The sequence below is a fragment of the Euprymna scolopes genome, chromosome 45 (assembly GCF_053919585.1).
Source record: "Euprymna scolopes isolate OS-2025 chromosome 45, ASM5391958v1, whole genome shotgun sequence".
NCBI lineage: Eukaryota > Metazoa > Mollusca > Cephalopoda > Sepiida > Sepiolidae > Euprymna > Euprymna scolopes.
The window spans coordinates 54,979,628-54,996,560 of NC_136526.1; the positions used below are offsets into that span (position 1 = coordinate 54,979,628).

General features: G+C 37.7%; 1 protein-coding gene across 1 annotated transcript in view; it reads left to right on the forward strand.

The window, feature by feature from the left end:
• The window catches only part of LOC145269674 (TPR and ankyrin repeat-containing protein 1-like), a 199,491-nt gene that overhangs the window by 100,357 nt on the left and 82,201 nt on the right, over positions 1 to 16,933 (forward strand). The window contains exons 13-16 of the mRNA XM_080125382.1: positions 4,729 to 5,046; positions 10,422 to 10,564; positions 12,334 to 12,364; positions 16,719 to 16,933. The exon at positions 16,719 to 16,933 is cut by the window's right edge and continues 151 nt beyond it. Of these exons, the coding sequence (XP_079981508.1) occupies positions 4,729 to 5,046; positions 10,422 to 10,564; positions 12,334 to 12,364; positions 16,719 to 16,933 (707 nt within the window). The remainder of the gene's footprint in view (positions 1 to 4,728; positions 5,047 to 10,421; positions 10,565 to 12,333; positions 12,365 to 16,718) is intronic.

A 16,933-nucleotide genomic window follows, 5' to 3' on the forward strand; every position in this document is an offset into this window, starting at 1 on the left:
CTGATAGTAGCCCCTACATCAAAGTGGCAATGTACCTTGTTTGGGGTGAAAATGTAATAAAAAAAAAAAAAATATATACCGGGTTTTCTTTTTGGCCTTGAGGTTCTAAGTCGCCTGAGGAAGTTTCTTTGCCTAAAACAGATGACTATTTGTAGCGACCATACGTAACTGTTTACCCTCAAGTAATATATATAAGCATGTATGTATATTATACAAAATCATGTTGACACAACGGTTCTCACCAGATCTCAAAAATTAATTTTGAGCCTGGCTAGTACTGGATGGGTGACCCATTTGGGAATTCTAGTTACTGTACATGCTCTCCCCTTATATTCGCATTGTTTCTAGTCTTCCTAAACCCCCACTTGCCACCAGTATTCAACAATGTCGACTCTGGAGAGGTGTGGTTGGAGATTGCACAACTCCTGCCACAAAAATGCCACGTCCACCTTGTTGGTGGCGCATCAGAATACGTTGCTAAATCCATTAACAGTTGAATCAATCGTCTCCTAAGCGTCTTAATTATATGGAAAATAATCTATTCCAGATTTATTTATTTTTACATGGCGGTCATCACTTATCAAGGCCCGAAAGCCACTCGGGGATAAGGGTTATTACGTGTACAGTAATCAATAGTATCGTAGTAATCGTTAGTATTGAAGATTTGATAGTGTCTTAAGGGGGGGGGGCGGTTTGTCAGGAATTTGTTTACATTGGACTTGAAGATCTTCAAGTTGTAGTCAGGTGGGAAACAAGCAAACGGGAGTTCCAGTCATGCACTTCTCTGCTCATGGAATCTACGAAAGATTGGCAAGGGGGGGGGGCAGAGATTGGAGCTCAGACGAGCACTTGCCATGGAAATAACGATAAAATAGACGGGTTCGCAACGTCTCTTCTGTGGGAGAGAGGCTGCAGGGAAGAGAAAATGGCATCCTCCACTAAGCCACAATCTATTTTGTACTCTGTCAAGGCAGGATAGGCTGTTTGTAGCAGCTCCTGTCCAGATGTGACAGCAGTACTCCATCCTTGGACATACCTGGCTTTTATATAGATAGAGAATTGCATCAGTAGTAAGATATCTTCTGGAGCGGTAGAAGGATCCCACCATTTTCCCAGCAACCTTGGCAACAGACCTAATGTAAGTGTCCCTTTCAGATCAGGAGTAAAGGTCAAACCCAGAAGCTTGTCAAAACCTGGAGCTTCTCCAAGACGAGAGCCATCCATTTCAATTGATGCCAGATGGGGATCAGAGCATGGATGTAACGATAGAAGCTTGGTTTTGGATGCATTAAAAGTAACCAGCCACCTCTTCCCCCACTGTATTACACGCTCAAGATCAGAGGAGAAAGAATCAGAACGTTGTCATTTACGCCATGAAAAAATGGCAGTTATCCTCGTACTTAACGCAGGTATAGAGGCATCTGACTCACAAAACTACACCTATTGCTTTAACAAGTTGCCTATGGTAAACAATGGAGCATATAGTTGACAACAAACTAATATGGCTACTTGAAACAAATAATCGAACAGGATTGGGGGGGGGGATGAACCAAATAACCCGATTAGAAACTTTAAGCTTTCATCATAAAAACATGCCAGCAATATTTTTCAACATCGAAAAAAGCTTGATACCTTGAAGATTTGGCATATGTGGAAGACTTGCGTTATTTATCAAAAACTATGTACTAGAAACTTCAAAGTTCGAATAGAAACAACTATCAAACGGCTTTAAATAAACTATAAAGGTTGATGGGTAAAAAACAAAATTCCATGTGCAGGCACCCTTACATGCATAGTCTGTCTACCGTGCTAGAAAGCTACTAACGCCTTAAAGTATCCTATACCTCTATAAGGCCACCATTCACCCATGTATGGAGTATTATCATATTTGGGCTGGTGCATCTGCCACTTGTCTCTCGCTTCTAGACAAGGTGGCCCCGTCAGTGGGGCATTAGAATACGCCGACTGCCCCCCTGCAGAGGGTAAAAGTCCCTCAATGGGGGTCCTGGATATGACCTTAAACTATATCCAGTGGTTAGGCCCCAGCTTGTGGGCTTTGGGGAGTGTGGAGCCACCCATTAATTACCATTGCTTCCAGGTCCACTCTCTACCGGAGTGGTAGTACCTCTTAGGGTCCCAACTATGGGTTAAATAGAAACCGACGTGAAAACAACAAATATATTCTATTAAAAAAATTTTTCTTCAAGATCTTTGGATTCGTCATTAAATAACCCGAAAAGGGTTGATATGCCGTGAAACCAACCAATCAAACCTAGACAAGGTTCAAGAGTCGCTAACTCGCCAATCTGATAGGTCCTGAACTGTCATCTAAACTTCAGCCTCTGTCCCATCGATGAAATGTTGCATCCCTCTGCCTGTTCTACAAGTACTTCAATGGTGAATGTTCTGACTAACTGCAAGCACTTGTTCCCCCTCGACGTAAATGCCCATGACAAACCCGACAAGCAGCTAAATCCCACCCCTTCAGTTGAGATCCCTAGATCTAGACTTTGGAATTCCCTTCCAGGTCCCTGCTTCCCCAACTGTACTGACATGCAGAAGTTCAAGTATAACGTGAACAGACATCTTGCTGCCCAACTCCCTACATAATACCCCTGATGCTTATGTCCCTGATAGTTGCCCCTACATCAAAGTGGTAATGTGCCTTGTTTGGGGTGAAAATGTAATAAAAAAAAAATTAAAAAAAAAAAGAAAAAAAAGAAACTGTGTGTGTGTGTGTGTTTTCCTTCACCCTAAATTCTTCCTAATCCTCCTACGACAATGATGTCATGTTTGACCTAGAAAACGTTCATGTTAGTTTCAAGGGTTAGTTTTATTCGTTTTGAATAGTGTCTCTTTAGCGTAGAGCTAACGTGTCAAGCATTTTTTTTTTCCGCCTTAGACTCCGTGCTACATAGTGAATTCTAAAGAAGAAATATTGACTAAAAGGCTAGATGCTATACAGGGATGTAGTTTCTATTATTCCAAACTGGATAAGAAATATAGGTAAAGTATAAAGCTTAACAAAGATTAGAAATATTGTTCCATAATAATTTAGTTGTTGGTTGTTTTACGGCATATCAACCCTTTTTGGGTTATTTAATGCCGAATCCAAAGATTTTGAAGAAAAATTTTTTTAATAGAATATATTTGTTGTTTTCACGGCGGTTTCTATTTAACCCATAGTTGGCACCCTAACAGGTACTACCACTCCGGGTCAGAGTGGACCTGGGAGCAATGGTAATTAAAGGGTGGCTCCACACTCCACAAAGCCCACAAGCTGGGGCCTCACCACTGGATATAGTTTAAGGTCATATCCAGGACCCCCATTGAGGGACTTTTACCCTCTGCAGGAGGGCAGTCGGCGTATTCTAATGCCCCACCGACAGGGCCAAGTATTTAGTTGTAGTAGTATTGATGATGAAATAAGTGGTACCGTTTCCAGATCAATAAAACAACTTAACAATAAACTAGCAATTATTAAAAAAATTAAATGAGCAGTTAGTGGATTGAAAATTAATTGATATTGTTCTCTGACAACTAAAGCTTGTAGAATCAATGTTGGTTTATTTATTCTTGTTCTAAATGTTCCTACCTAAATCTTTTTTCCTTTTTTACATTTTTTTTTTTTTTTTTTTTTTTTTTTTTTTTTCTTTCTTTACATTTGTTCGGTTTTGCTTTGTTTTGGTTTTTCCAATTTTTTATAACATTTAAAAAAAAAAATTTTTTTTTTTTATATATATATTAAAACAGGCCCCCCTCCTACATACACACCTCCAAACATGTTCGACTCCTATCCAGATAACTTGCATCTAAAATTTAAAGTGTTTAGACCCAACATTGGCGGAGGAGTTTGGTTAGTCTGCAAAGGTCAACTTTTTCAACTTTGACCTTGGCAGCCAACTTTTCACCCAATAAAACTGATTAAAGAGCTTTGTAGCAACTGCCGCCCACTACACCACAGGCAGGAGCTACTTCTCTCGACTCAAGATTTGAAATCCATTTTCTCCCTGGCTTGTCCAATCACAAGCCAGCTCTCTATCACATGACAGAGTATATGAAAGGCGAAATCTGAAACCATTAACCCATGATTTGTTTATAGTGGTGAAGACTTTGTGTAGAACCAACCACACTTTTTAATATTACTGCTAACCTCCGTCGGTGCAGACGACTGCCACAAGACAAAGCATACGGCAGACCACAGGTTTTTACATCAGTTTCCTTCTAGATACACGTCTTAACGAAGACTGGGGGTGCATCGCTCCCAGTGAATTAATGCATTCCCAGATACCAGCCTGGAAATTTCTGTGACTGGGCGTGGTACATACAACGCCTAACCTTCCCAAATAGTCACCCATCTAGTCCTGGCCAGGCTCAACGTTGCTTAACTTCAGTGATCTGGCGAGAGCCGGTGCATGCATATATATATATATATATTAGTGTGTGCGAGAAATCTGTAGAGATATAGATAGATAGATAGATATACACACACACACACACACACTCTCTCTCTCTCTCCAGCTATCCAACAATTGTAGTCATTATGTCGAAGTGGGGATATGGCTTTTTATTTATTTATTTTTTTTTTCTTGTGAACCTTTCTGAAAAAACTCTTGCAAGGCAGATGTGTTGCGAAGTTTCGTATGTGTGACTTTATAAGGTGAACAAAATTCACTTTTTTCATTTAAAAATTTCAAATGTTGATAGCTTAACAATTTTATTTTCTAGACTATGGCTGTATTGTTAATCTGCGGATCCTTGATGTGCTCCTCGCCTGTATGACTCTAATGGAAACTAAGGAATTTACCGTAGCTGCATACATTTTCGAAATCATCCTGTCGGAATCTCTTTTGCCAACGAATATGGACGCCAGTTGCATCGATGTCCGACACTTTTGTTCAGATGCAGCAATTTGCTACGGATATGTCAGTGTTTTTGAGGAGATTATTATAAGCCTCTTCGACCGTGGAGCTAACCTTCAAAACCTCACCGTCTACGAGGGAGATACATACTTGCATGCAGCTGTTATTTTGGCCTGTCGAGTTGGTGCGTATCTATTTTTATTTTTTATTTATTTATTTTTTGTGTGTTTGTCTTTCCGTTTTACTTTTGGGGGGGACTACTGAACCGATCTCTATGAAATCTTGTATGGACCTTTGTTAGAAGATGCAACAAACTATTATGGTATCCATTTGATGATGCAAAGTAAGGTGACTAATAGGTATACGTCACCACAATACCACATTTACTCTTTTCTTAGAAACTACTGAGCTGATCTGGCTGAAATTTTGTGTTGCGTTTATAATTTGAGGAACCTTTCATGAACAAAGTTTCTTTCAAACGGCTTTCGTTTATGGAACATTATCATGGTATTGCTTCCCTGCACATAAAATCTAAAATAACAATTTGTAACATTTGTATTTCAACAACTTAGGTTTTTTTGTCCCCCCCCCTCCCCTGTAATGTTGCTGTCAATGTAAGCTCCGAACTTTTTAGATATAATTTGTCGAACTTGAGAATCTTTCGAACTCTGAAATTTTCATGGAATTTCAAACAAAATCCTTTATTTAATTCACGGTGATAGCCTGTTCTCATTTTATCAGCCATGGCTGGATAGAAGTTCTAAATGATTCGTAATTGTATTTTTTTTTTGAGTGTCGCCCGCACTGAGACTTGAACCTTCAATCTTCAGAAGTCTGCAACTTTACATGAGCTGTGGTATAATAGCCTATCTGGTCAGACTCCTTGCTTAGACCAATGTGACTCTCTCCAGATCTCCTTTACTTCCATAAGCTGTCTCAAATCTTCAGGATCACAGTTGGCGTCATGGGCAATTTGCTGGATGTATGTGGATCTAGGTTGCCTTATGCTTGTGTGTGCCGGTGCCGTAAAATACATTTAAATATATTTTAATTTGTCCAGATTTTGTATATATTAGTCGTGATTTCAATAGTAACAAGTCTTCGGGTGCCATCAGCTAGAATCAAAATGGAAATTGTAACGTTCAAGGCTGGTGATATTAGCACTGTACAAACGGGACACGCATATGAACTGATTAAAAATTAACTAAGATGAATGTACAAAATGTTTAACAATTTTTGTTTTTTCTATTTTGACTTCTTTTGATCCCTTAATATTTTAAAGACTTATAAAATAACAGTACATAAAAATCCAATCATTTGAGGGCCCCTAGTATCACTTTTTGTTTCGGAAGAGATAGTTTTTTTTTTTTTTTTTTTTTTTTTTTTTGAGATGAGATTATCGGACTTCCTTCCTCATCTTGGGGTTCTGGATATGACCTAACAGTATATCCGATGGTGAGGCCCCAGCTTGCGGGCCTTGGGGAGTGTGGAGCCACCCTTTAATTGCCATTGCTCCCAGGTCCACTCTGACCCGGAGTGGTAGTACCTGTTAGGGTCCCAACTATGGGTTAAATAGAATCCGACTTAAAAAAACAAATATACCCCATTAAAAATCGTTCCTCAAAATAACTAGATTCAACATCAAATAACCTGAAAAAGGTTGATATGCCGTAAAACAATCAATCAATCCTCATCTTGGTTGTTATAGTCACGTTTCGGCCGTTTTGCCCTGGGGAACCGTTTGTTAGGAGTCTCGAACCCAACCCTTTATTATTATTATTATGAGGGGGGGGGGTACCGTGTTCGGACTCCAGCTAAGCTCTGGGACATAGTTGCTGATTCTGTTTTGAATGTTACTTTTCACTGCCTTCGTTCAGGATTGAACTCTGCACCTTTGGGTAACTGTAAACTTTGATACAATGTCTAGGACCACTTGGCCATATGTCACTAGTCTTAGTGACAATAATAAAGGATTGGGTTCGAGACTCCTAACAAACGGTTCCCCAGTTCGATACAAAACACCTGATGAAGGCCGGAGGGCAAAACGGCCGAAACGTTGTGACTATAACAACCAAGATTAGGAAGTCAGTCCGACTATCTCAATCGGAAGAGAAAGTTTGAAAATATGGAGACACACAGACAGACATATAGCTTTTTATATATTAGATTTTTATTTGTATTTCATTATCTTCTCTCTTTCAGCTTTATTAAAAAAATCAGAACGATTCTGTAAAGTTCTGCCTCAGTCAAAACCTGGATTTCCAGTTGACCAGTATACAGATAGCCAGGTGCCTCTCCCTAAGTATTCTATGTCCGGTCATAAAATACACTAAAAGATATATTTTAATTTGTCCAGACTTTGTATATATTATAGAATCATGATTTTAAAAGTTTAAAAAAAAAAAAAAAAAAAAAAAAAAATTTTGCGTGCTATCAGTTAGAATCGAAACCTGAAAGCAAAACTAGCATTCAAAGCTGGTAACGTTTTTTTTTTTTTTTTTTTTTTTTTTTTTTTTAGTGAGCCATTCAGGGATAAGGGTTATTGCAAGTACATTACGTTAGTGTGGAGATTTGATGAAGTATTTACTTAAGGGGGCGGTTCATTTGGAATTTGTTAACGTTGGACTTGAAGACATCCAAGTTGAAGTCCGGTGGGAAGCAGGCAGACGGAACAGAGTTCCACAGGCGTGCAGTTCTAAGAAAGAAGCTTTGTTCATGGAATCCACGTTTTGATTTAGGCAGAGATAAAGAGTGGGGGAAATTTTTCATAGTGGATTCAGCTAGACGGGTGTTTTTCGTGAAAGATTGGCGAGGGGGCCCAGAGATTGGAGTTCAGACGAGCACCTTCCACTTTACCAACATGACACGCATATGAACTGATTAAAAGTAAACTAAGATGAATGTACAAAATGTATAACAATTTTTTTCAATTTTGACCCCGTAAAAACAATTTTAACAGCTAAAGACCCATAAAAGAGCGGTCCGTAAAAAAAATCCAATCCTTTGAGGACCCTAGCGCCGCTCTGCAACTTTTAGTTTCAGAGGAGATAGTTTGAAAATATGGAGATGGACAAATGTGGTGAGATGACAACAGCTATTGAAGGCAACAATTGCTGTGGACGGAGTTGGAGGATTTGACATTCCTATCCTGTCACAATTAACCTGACGAAGGCCAGAGAAATAATTGGTCGAAATGTTGTGAAAACTAAAAGATGAGGCTAATAGTCCGCAATAAATAAAAAAAAAAAATTATACAATTTACTCCTCTCCAAAATAATTCCAAACTATTTCAATATAGACAAACATATAGCTGTTTATATATCAGATTATAATATTTGCTTTTCTGAATTGGCAAATTAAACTTCAATGTTTTCAAAAATGTGACAAAGTTCCTCTATATAAAGGGTGTCCCCCCAAAAATTTGTCACTTTAAATGCCAATATCTCGGAAACTACTCAGTTTATCTTAATAAAAACTGCACAAACGTTATGTCGAACATCGTAAGTTTTATTAGTTAACATTTCAAAGAAAAAGAAACAAAACTTGTAGATTCTGTGACTAATTTTCAGATATTTAACGAGCGCCACCTGTGACTCTGGACACGTCAAGTTGGTAATCAAACACGCTGCAGCTTGCCTTTGGTAGCATTCTCCAGTGCAGCAGTGATTCTCTGCTGAAGTTCAATGTTAACAAGAAGAGGGGGGAGGGGGCATGGAGGCGTCCTTTCACATTTCCCCAAAGGAAAAAAAAAAATCACATAATGTCAGGTCAGGTGATCGTGGTGGCCATTTCAGCAGCAAATTGTCTTCCTTACCATCATGCCCAATCCATCTTTCTGGCAGATTATCATTCAGATAGGCCTGGTCACTGAGTTTCCAGTGAGGTAGAGCCCCGTCCTGTTGAAAAAATGGAGCTTTCATGTTCACTGATCTGATCAAATAGTTCTGAAGCATTTGCAGATATTTGTCACATTTTCTTCAAAGAAAAACTATGCATGAATTTGATTCTTGGAGATGGCGCAGAACTCCTTCATTTTTGGGGAGTCCCTCTTATGCTCAATTGTGACATGGGGATTTCCTTTGCCCTAAATGCATTATGCTTATTTGCGATTCGTATCAAACGTGGATTCATCACAAAAAATTCGATGTTCATCGAACTCGAGTTTCTCTAGCATATCAACACACAATTCTTTTACGTTTTTGTCATCTTTTAAACCCTGATCAAGCTACGTAGTTTCATTTGCAATCGTCAAAACGCGTCAAACTGTTAGAGGAATTTGAGTTTCCACACTTGCTGTTATGGACCTCCGGGGACTTTCCAGGAATGTTTCGTGAACTTTTTCAACAGTCTCTTCCAATGTTGATGACCGTCCAGATCCTTTAGCCCTGCATAGGCAGCCTTCCTCTTTAAATCTTTGGTGCCAGGTTCAAATTTGTTTACTAGTTGGTGCATTTTTAGCAAATTTTGCAAAGGCATGCTACAGTCTTGAGTGACTGTTTTTGCATATTCCAACACGCAAAATGACTTCTGAAGTGAACGGCATTTCTCAATCTGAAAAGAGATAAATGTTAAACAAAATCTTGAACGGTGTCTATACAAGCTGTGAAAATTTGAGGTCATTTCAATGTAAATTGTCAAAATTAGCCGATGGAATGATGTCTAATTGATAGAACACTGTGTCATATATATATATATATATATATATATATATATATATGTCAGGTCATGTCATATGCTACTGGTACCATATAACCCAGTACTACCTGCCTCATGTTCGGGTCACCGGCGACTAAACTGGTTCCCCCACCAGACTTGTTTGGTGAGAAGGGCGGCTAGTCTCCCTGAAGGATTAAAAACAAGACCTTCCAAAGGGCGAATGAACTCTTTTTCTGGGTCAACGGCCAACTAGCACCGTGTATATTTTTGTGTGTGTGTATATGTGTATTTGGGTGGAGAGGGCTCCCGTAAGCCGTGGTGAAGGCAACCTTTCTAGGAGAAGCAAATCTCTGATTTAAAAAACCATAAAGCGGGAGACCAGTACCCGCATTAAGCTGGTCTGCAGTTTAATTTGTTGCTGGCTATCTTGCTCTTGCTTGTTGCTGGATCTCAACATTTTGAACCGATAGAGACACTTAGCTGTCGTACAAAGCTAAGACTCTGTAACATCATATGTGTATAGATACTCCCTCAGGTATTTGGGCTCATGGATTTTAAATGTCTGAGGGAGTGGCACTCGTCTGACAAGACGTTGCAATCATATATATATATGTTATATATATATAATTTTTTTTTTTTTTTTTTTTTTATTATTGGTACTTACACAGTATAAGGACTGTTATTGTCAGAATGTCACTGTTTGTTCACGGTACATTTAGACTTCTGTTAAAATGTAATGCAAACAAACCTCTTGTTGCTCAACTCTTCTATTAGACGCTATCTCAAATAGCCTCATACGTTCCAGTTGGGTGAAAATGACTTTTTTAATTAAAAAAAATTTTTTTTAATGTATGTGCATAACTGATCAATAATCTTCAACACTTTTTTCCTATTTAATCCCAGGTTATTTAAGTCTACTGAGTTACGTGATGCTCAAACGGGCCATCAGACTTTTAGAAGTCAATGTTATTGATAAGTATGGGAAGACTCCTCTCTGGCGAAGCCAACACGAGCCAGAATCAATGCATAAATCCGAAGTAATTCGAGTAAGTTTAAAAAAATTTTTTTTTTTATTTCTATTAATAATTGGACAATTGTAATATTTTTCCCATTCCAATATAACTACTGATTCCAATTTCATATTAATATTTTTTTTTTTTTTTATTATAGGTGTGTGGTGAGTTTGATTATTGCAAAAAAAATTAGGCATAAAGACGTGGTTTTTAATTATGCTTTTATTTATCATTTCATCATTGATATAAGCCGTGAAAAATAAAATTTTAAACAAAAAAGGAATCCTGATTAAAACATCCCTACTAATTTCTATATCTATCATTTATCTGGTTTTGGTATTTAAAGTGCTGCATGTTTCTCAGACTCCAGCATGGGCAACATCAGGTAATGTCTCATGACCACTCCCCCATGCAGTCTGATCCAAAAGGTTGGTATCACTCGTGCAACATGCAGTCAAATCACTCAAGTCAATTCTTCCATGCACCCTAGTATTCTACTTTGAAATTTAATTTGATTGGATCCGTGTGTGTGTGTTCCAAAATTCATGATGTTGACCATCTTATAATTTATTCCTTTAAATCAGTTGACTTATACAATTCTTGACAGCATCTGTTTCGTAGCGCAAAATCAATCACTTATATCAATCAGTGAATCTATTTTGCCCTTAACTCCTCAGAAGAAATAGTAACAATCAATCCGTCAAAAGGAATTGAAATGCGATTTGACATGGTAAAAATCTGAAGGTTGGAAGAGAAGCTGCAAATACCTTTTAGATTTTTCCATTACGCCATGTTGAATCTTTTTTGTCATTTATTCTATATATTGCTCTGTAATGATATTGAGCTTCTTATATAAGGATTGATATACAAGAATAAATTTCTGTAGAAATATATTTTTCGCGTATAAATGGATCCAACAGTTTGTCATGAGACATTGCTTCTTACAGCTTTTTATATACTCCCTAGGTTATAATATCTCCGATTTTCTATCTTTTATTTGAGTGACTTTTATGTTAGAAAAATCGTGCTGATTTCATTTCCCTATGGTATGATGTTTGACCTAGAAAAGTTGAGCAGAAACGAAAGTGAAAGAAAACCTGACGTCTTACCCCTACCCCATGACACGACCAGAAGTGTAAAGCATTCAAATTAAATGTAGTCAATTGGAAACGTGACTTGCAGAAATGGCGTTGCTTTTAAACATCCCACAAAGGTCATTTTTTTGTGTGTGGGGGGGGGTGCCTCCAAAAAAGGGTGAAACTCTGGTAGTATCTAAATAAATAGTAATTGTCTCCCCCTACATTGACCAAGGACCAATTACAGAACAGATACTACCTGGCCGGAAGGCCAGACGGATGCGTTTGCATTTGATTAGTTTCGCTTTATTTATACAAAAAAAAAAAAAAACACTCGAAATGAGTTTTTTTTTTTTAAAAACTCTATCAAAAAAAAGATAGACTATTTCTGTTTGCAAATCTGGGATATTACGATCTAGGAAGTATGAGAAAACTTGAAGTAAAAACCCCCGACACAAAAAGCCTTTCGTGGACATACACACAAACACACGCCCATTTTGCCTTTTATATATCAGATTACTTTTTATGCCAAACTATGCATGACAAAAAATATACTTTGACTGAAACATTGTGAAAATAGCACTAAAGATGAGAACAGTAAGTTTGCAAACTCCAAATAATCAAACCTCGTATCAGAAATTAATCCTAACCTCTCTAATTTAGAAACCAAATATAACATGTTGAAACAAATGATTAAAAAATTTTTTTTTTTTTTTTTTTTTCCAGCTCTTCAGACACGTTTTATCTAAAGTTCCTGGTGAGCTTCAATTTTTTTTGCTTTTTCTATTCTGTATTTTTCTTTTCTTTTGTATCCTTTTTTTGGTCCCCCCCCCCCCACACACACAAAAAAGATCTGGAAAGTTACCCTTGTCTGTTCATCTGTGTTTTTCTCAGTAACTACACCTTGGAATTTTTAAACTTTGTACAAACATTAAACATATGAGTAAAAAAAAAAAAAAGTAACAGAATGGATTTTCCGGGAAAACTGTCCTCCCTCCCTTGTGTGCCTTTCAGGTTAAAATGGCTAACATTGACACTTTTGTGCTTATTAAAAGTTGGTGCCTTAGATTTTTTTATAAAACTTTCTGCAAAGTTGTAACTGATTTCTATATAAATTTTGTTTGTCTATACGTCGTGATAACTTGAGTGTGTCCTAGGGGCTCTTTTAGGGCTAATAAAAAAAAAAAAAAAAAAAAAAAAAAAAAAAAAAAAATCCATTTCTGGGACTATTTTACCATATTTGTCCTAATTTTTTTTCTGTCTATTTAGTTTTGCATGGTGCCGAACTCCAATGTTAATTAATGCCTTGGATTTTTGGGGCTAGAGGAGCAAATGATGAATTCTGCATGGTGCAGAACTCAAATTTAAATATGTAAAGGCTTTAAGGAGGGAGTGGCAAATTATGGACTTCGTCATTTTTTTTTTTTTTTTTTTTTTGCATGGTGCAGAACTCAAATTTACATGTCAAGATCTAAAACTGCACCGTTTGTTCATTTTCACCAGGATTTTACGTCCCCTGGGAACTTTTTTTTTGGGGGGGGGGTTCAATTCCTGAACTTAATCATCTTTTTTCTTTTTTTTTTTTTTCTTATGCCTGCTTCAATTCATTCTCGTTTATCATTTTAAAAAAAAAATATTTTTTGTTTCATTACAATACAAATCAGATGACTCGTTTGCCAAAAGAAAATGCCACAAATTTAGACAACCTTTGCAAAAAAAAATTGTTTAAGAATGGGATAAAAAAATCGAGAGCGCATTAGGATCACATACTCATGTGACGTCACATGGCCCCACACAGGCCACCAACCCTAAATGTTGTGCGTGTGCTGTGGATTTTTCATCTTATGCCCGTATCTTTCTCTTACTGGTGACTGTTATTGTTACGACAGAACATAAATACGAAACTTCATGTGTAGAAAGCTGCACTCCAATATATATGTGAAGAATTGGTCTAACAGAAAAAAAAACCTGGATTGGATTCTAAGATGTTCACTCCGGTTTTCGAGAACTCAACTCGGGGTTTTTTTTTTTTTTTTTTTACATAGGCATCACCACATTATCAAGGCCAAAAGGCCACTCAAGGATAAGGGTTAAAGAGTGTACAGTAGAAATTGGACAATATAGTAATCATTAGTAATGAAAATTCGGTAAATTTGATAACTTATATGGACCGGCTCAAGAACTTATTTACGTTAGACTTGAAGACAACCATATTGTTGTCAGCAGGAAAACGAAAGACAATTCCACAGGCGTGCAGTTCTAAGAAAGAAGCTTTGTTCATGGAATCTACGTTTAGGTTTAGGCACAGATAAAGAGTCGATGGGGGGGGATTATTGATAGTGTTTACAGCTATACGAGTGTTTCTTGTGAAAGTTTGGCGAGGGGGGACCATAGATTGAAGCTCAGTCGAATACTTTCCATAAAAATAACGATACATCAGACAAACTTGCAACATCTCTTCTGTGTTTCGACCTCTTCACTGCCGGCCTTATATCGTCTCATTCATGCAAATTAAGACGCGATCGAACCTGATTTGTCTTTGTTTCCCGTCGGTCGGATTTTGATTTCGCACAAGTCACACCAAAATTTTCCCTAATTTTTTTCAAATTAAGTTTCTTGCCACGTGACTTTAAAAAAAAAAAAAAAAAAATTCTCGAACCGGAGTGAATGTGTGAGAGCAGAGAATGTTCCAAGAATCCAATCCAGTTTTTTTTTTTTTAACAAACATTAAACATTTGTTTTTCTCCTGTTTATTTTTTAATATGTGGACCCATGCAGACAGACCACAAGTATAAAAAATAAAACACAGGGAAAAACAGACGCCAATGCTTAACATATACGTCGATAGGAATTTTGAGTGCACGTTTCTACATGCAAAACATCATTTATGTTCTATTGAGGCTGTGTCCGTCATTTATCAGTTCATCTTGAGAACCCCCAGAGCGACCAACTAAAATCCAACTGTTTGTGGCAGTGTTCAGGCCTCAACTGTGGTAAAATATTTTCACAAAACAATTGGCCGATGTTTTCATGACCACCACATGTTTCGACTGGTCTGTTTCCTTCCATGCCCACATTGCTTGAAGATCCGTAGAAAGAGATGAGTGTGGTCCAGTTGAAGGTTGGATTTGTTGCTTGAGGGAAGAAAAGTTGCCAAGTAATCAAAAGAAAATGTCTGAAAGCGCTTGTTATAAATGATAACGTTCATTAACACAATCTTCAAACACGGGAACGAGTGATTGTGGTTGACTTGCGGATTAAAGTTTTCTTAGAAAATCTTAACTGCAATTAGGCAGTGTCAAAGATGAAGACTGGAGTAGGAACGGATTTGGTTCTTTAAGCGGCGACAAAAACGAACCAACTCTGTTGCCACTTCAATCCAGCTGTTTGCGGCAGCATTCAGGCCTTAAGTAAGCGTCCAATTGCCCCCCCCCTTCCTCAAGTGTCGTTCCTATTCTTTGATCCTTAGTCCATTGCCGTTCATCACACCCTAATTCAAACCCTTCTGGAAGTGGCGTTAAGAGAAATCTTCATAATGTAGTAACGAGGCATTTGTGGTTCTGAAAAAGTGTGCCGGCTGTGAATAATAAATGTACGTATGCTATCAGGCCCTGGTTTTCGTGTTTGTCCTTTTGAACCCAGGTACGTAATTTTGTATCGTAACATTGTTCTCCCCCTCACGTGCTCCTCATCATAAACACCCACTATTAAGTATATAATGTAATGATGCAGCACTCCTCCAACATAACGTATAGGACCAATATGCACATTTATCTTGGTCTTTCTATGTTTTTCCTGCCACGTGACATCTAGTCTCTCTTCTGTGATCCCCGTATATACCTCTATATAATAAAAACAATGCATATATTCGATTGGAATTCATTGAGATGAGTATTTAATTTAATTAATTTATTATGGACTATCATCCTCATGTTTCTTAGATGTTGACCAACACCTAAGAAAGATGAGGATAATAGTCCGCAATAAATAAATTAAAAACTATGCAGTTTTTCTGTTAGAGAATGGATCGAGAGAGAAAGTGGGAGAGAGAGAGGGGAGTGTAAATTATATTGAGACACGTTGACCGGAAGTCAGGATCAGCTAATCGGATTACGTGTGAGTCATGTGACCAGGTTAGCTGAATCGTGGAGATTTGGTTTATTTAGAGGACTGACAGCTTCACCGTTGTCTCCTCCCCTTCATGGGGTGGGGGCGCTGACATGTGTAGAAACGAGACCAAGAGAAACTACACAAGCCAGAGATTCACGTTCCATCTTCTGCAAGACATCTGGAAAGTGAAATAAAAATTATAAAACAAATTCGTGTTGGAGTGAATGAACCTTCGTCCAAAACAGGTACTGTCTCCCCTCCAAGACAAGAGATGTTTCCTGATGGACCAACATCCAAGACGCAGAAGGTATGTTGAAAAAATACATGTACTACACACACACAACGGCATATGAACATATCATTTAATAGACTGGACCACTAGACGATCACACGACATTAAGACATTTAGACTATCACACAAACGGTCTCTCTTATTAGAGATAACAACGCAACACTCAATTTGGTGCCAGTGAACCAGAGCACTCTTACAAGATACCACATACAAATATATTATGTCTACATTATTAGCCACTATCTTCTGTAACTTTAGAACAATACTATATACACATTTGTTTGTTATAGTAAGATCCTGTGTGTGTAAAAAATCACGGGTACAACATAATCTGGTATTGGCTTTATAATAATAAAAAGAAAATCTACATGAATTAAAATATATATTTAAGCATATTTTAAGACCAGGCTTTGCCGGGGGGGTGAGGAAGGTCACTATATATTTGATACAACACCCTTATATATAATAAAAATGTTGCAGATTTTCCCCTCTGGACCAAAATGCTGTAGGTTTATAACAGATGCCACATACAGATTATGTCTACACTGTTAATCACTATCTTATGTAACTTTAGAACGATATTATATACACACTTATTCGTTAAAGTATAAAATCTCATGTTAGTTCATACTAACACTGGGCAACGCTGGTTAACAGGTCCTGCTAGTTATAGTTAGGCATAATAACCAAGTTTTTGTTTCTCTTGTAGAACCTCGCAAGATGTTTGAAAAAACGCTTCCAAAAGATGTGATTTTGAAAATCGATGATGGCAGTCAACAAAAGCCTCCCAATAAGAAGGGACCAGATTCTACCGCAACAAAAAAGCCTTCTGACAATGCTCCATCACTTGCAAAATCTGGGGTCAAGGCTGCTTCTCGACAATCCGACGACGCATGTTCATATTGCGAAAAGCTCTACAATTGC